Source organism: Pongo pygmaeus, chromosome X, assembly GCF_028885625.2.
Source record: "Pongo pygmaeus isolate AG05252 chromosome X, NHGRI_mPonPyg2-v2.0_pri, whole genome shotgun sequence".
In the NCBI taxonomy this organism is placed as follows: domain Eukaryota; kingdom Metazoa; phylum Chordata; class Mammalia; order Primates; family Hominidae; genus Pongo; species Pongo pygmaeus.
In genome coordinates this window covers 52,305,140-52,307,969 of record NC_072396.2, presented here as the reverse complement: position 1 = coordinate 52,307,969, position 2,830 = coordinate 52,305,140, and the positions used below count along the sequence as shown (strand labels likewise).

Sequence of the window (2,830 nt, the reverse complement as noted above, 5' to 3'; positions counted from 1 at the left end):
GAAAATCCCAGAGCAACCACTGAGACAATTTTACAAAGCCAAACACTCGAAAACACTTTCGGAAATCAGCATAAATCCTGCAAAGTGTACACGTAAGCCACAGAAGGGCAAAAAAAGGAGGTCTTGGTTAGCCGAGACACGGAGGAAACAAAAGAAAACAAACAATAAATCTGTGGACTTAAACACTAGCCCAGAGATCATGGAAATGAACTAGAAACATGTATGAAAAGGTAGATATTGGCAGAGTCAGTGAGAAACACGGTCTGACTATCCCATGTTTATATGAAACTCAGTTCCACTTCGGTTGCCCTGGGTAAATGAAAAGGATACAACGGGTGGGAAAAGTCACATCAGATAAACATTAATTAAAACAGCAGAAGTAGGTATGTCAACATTAGGTAAAGAGGACTTCATCGCAACGAAAATTACGAGAAAAATAAAACGCTACAGCCGAATAAAAGAATCAAGCCCCCAAGAAGACTTTAGAAGAGTCTTTCCGTGCCCCTCCCACACGCCCCTCCAATTACAGTGTGTGGGCGTTCCTCTCTGTTCCCAGAGCCCCTGGTTCTTATTTCTGTCAGAGCAAAGTGTCCCAAGGTGTTGGGGACTGTATTTGCATACACCTGATCCTAAATGAATGTGAGTGCTTTGGAAAGCCTGACGCATCTCCACATCCCAGCGCCCAGGTGGGGTATCTGGTGCCCGGCAGGTGTTTGTTGAATGCCTCATGACTGCCTTTCAGGCCAGCGAAGGCTGTTGTGATAGGGTCAAGGGAAGGGTCTCTTTACACCGCATTCAACAAGGGGCCAATCCTACTGGCGCAGGCAAGGAGGCTGCTCAGCGACTGACGGGGAAATGAGGGTGGGGTGTGGGCACGCGCTCCGGAGGCTGCAGGCGCCATGGGCAGAGTGAGGAACCGCGCCACTGCTCAGCGGCGGAGGCGAAAGCGGCCCGGGGATCCTCCCGCCGCCTGCGCGGCCATCGCGGTCACGGGCGCCAGCCGCGCGCAGTACCCCCGGGTCCAAGTCGGGGTCGGGAGCCACGCGGCGGCCAAGAGGTGGCTGGGTAGGTGGCGACGGAAGCGCCGCTGGCGGCGGGTCCGGAAGGCGGGCCCCAGAGACCTGCTGCCCTCCGCGCCACCCCCGGACCCGCCGGGGCCCGCCCCGTCCCCCAAGGATCTGGACCTGGGCGCACAGCGGGAGCGCTGGGAGACGTTCAGGAAGCTGCGGGGCCTCAGCTGCGAGGGCGCCGCCAAGGTCCTGCTGGACACCTTCGAGTACCCGGGCCTCGTGCATCACACCGGGGGCTGCCACTGCGGCGCGGTCCGCTTTGCGGTCTGGGCCCCTGCAGATCTGCGCGTCGTGGATTGCAGCTGCAGGCTGTGCAGGAAGAAGCAGCACCGCCACTTCGTCGTCCCGGCCTCGCGCTTCACGCTGCTCCAGGGCGCAGAAAGCATCGTCACCTATCGGTCCAACACGCACCCGGCGCTGCACAGCTTCTGCAGCAGGTGCGGGGTGCAGAGTTTCCACGCAGCTGTCTCTGACCCCCGCGTGTACGGCGTCGCCCCGCACTGCCTGGACGAGGGCACCGTGCGCAGCGTGGTCATCGAGGAGGTCGGCGGTGGCGACCCGGGGGAGGAGGCCGCCGAGGAGCACAAGGCCATCCACAAGACGTCCTCCCAGTCAGCCCCTGCCTGTCGCCGCGAACAGGAGCAGTGACTGGGGCCGCAAGCCCGCCTGAAACCGGCCCGGGCGGCCCTGCGGGGAGCGTCCGAGTACCTGCACAGATCCCATGCTGTGAAAGAGGTGTTTCTGGCCTGGTCAAACCGTGGATTCCCTTCCAGTATTTGCCCTTCCCCTCCGCTAGTTTTCAGTGAACTCGCTTACGATCCAAATCTTGAACACACTTTTGTCTGTGTAGTACAACGTTAATCTTGCAATTCGAAAAGGAAGAAGAGTGTCTCTGATTTTTCAAACCATCCATTGTATCTCTCGCTTTTACTGTTCTGCCTACAGTTGTCACAAATCACCTGCAGATGATTCCTGTGTACTGTACCTTCCTGGTGCTATTGTGAACAGGCTTGCTGTTTTCAGCGCTTTGCGTCTGGTGTGTAGGACGGCAACACACAACCAGTTTGTAAACATGTGCTAGGACGCCTTCCATTGATTATGGTGTGCGTGCGCTCCCGCACCTGTGAGTTTTAGGTAGACGTTCATATTTTCACTGCTTAGATTCGAGTTACGCTATTTACTGGTTTTTTAATGATATATTTCAAGATTTGGTCGTGTTACATACCTCATTACTCTTAATCACCAAAAGCTGTTACTATTTCGCTTGTTGTTTGGAAAGTGTCTCTGGGTAAGGAAATGGGGATACAGGAATGAGAAAGACATCTGTGCACACAGGAATGAGAAAGACATCTGCGCACTGTATGCCCTCTTTAATCTTTTGAAATACCTGTCTTGTACATGTGTTAAGTATATAGAAATCAGTAAATACCTTCTAGGAAACTATGTGTGTTGGTGTGTCTATAAAGTCCGGCTTGGCTATGGCAAGGCTTGGTTTTTGAAGCTACTTGGTCTCAGATTACTTCAGAAGGTGGTGGTGACTCTGGCTTTTGTAGTAGAGAAAACTTCCCCAGGGTCCCCTACCTTTTGATGAGGGGAATTAGCAGAGGGTTTACACGTTTGGCCTCTGGGGACACACTACCTGTGTTTGAATCCTGGACCTGCTGCCTGCTCGCTGTATAACCGGTATCGAGTAGATTAAACCCGATTCCTCAACTTGCTCTTTCCTCAAGAATGTTAACAGCTAACAGAGTGTTTGTTCT

At 53.8% G+C, this 2,830-nt stretch overlaps 1 protein-coding gene across 1 annotated transcript; it reads left to right on the top strand.

The window, feature by feature from the left end:
- The first annotated feature begins 899 nt into the window (after nucleotides 1-899).
- On the top strand, nucleotides 900-2,510 carry LOC129025060 (centromere protein V-like protein 1). The gene has a single exon (XM_054472527.1). It carries the CDS (start codon nucleotides 900-902, stop codon nucleotides 1,716-1,718), a length of 819 nt encoding a protein of 272 aa, XP_054328502.1. The 3' UTR covers nucleotides 1,719-2,510.
- Nucleotides 2,511-2,830: the final 320 nt, after the last annotated feature.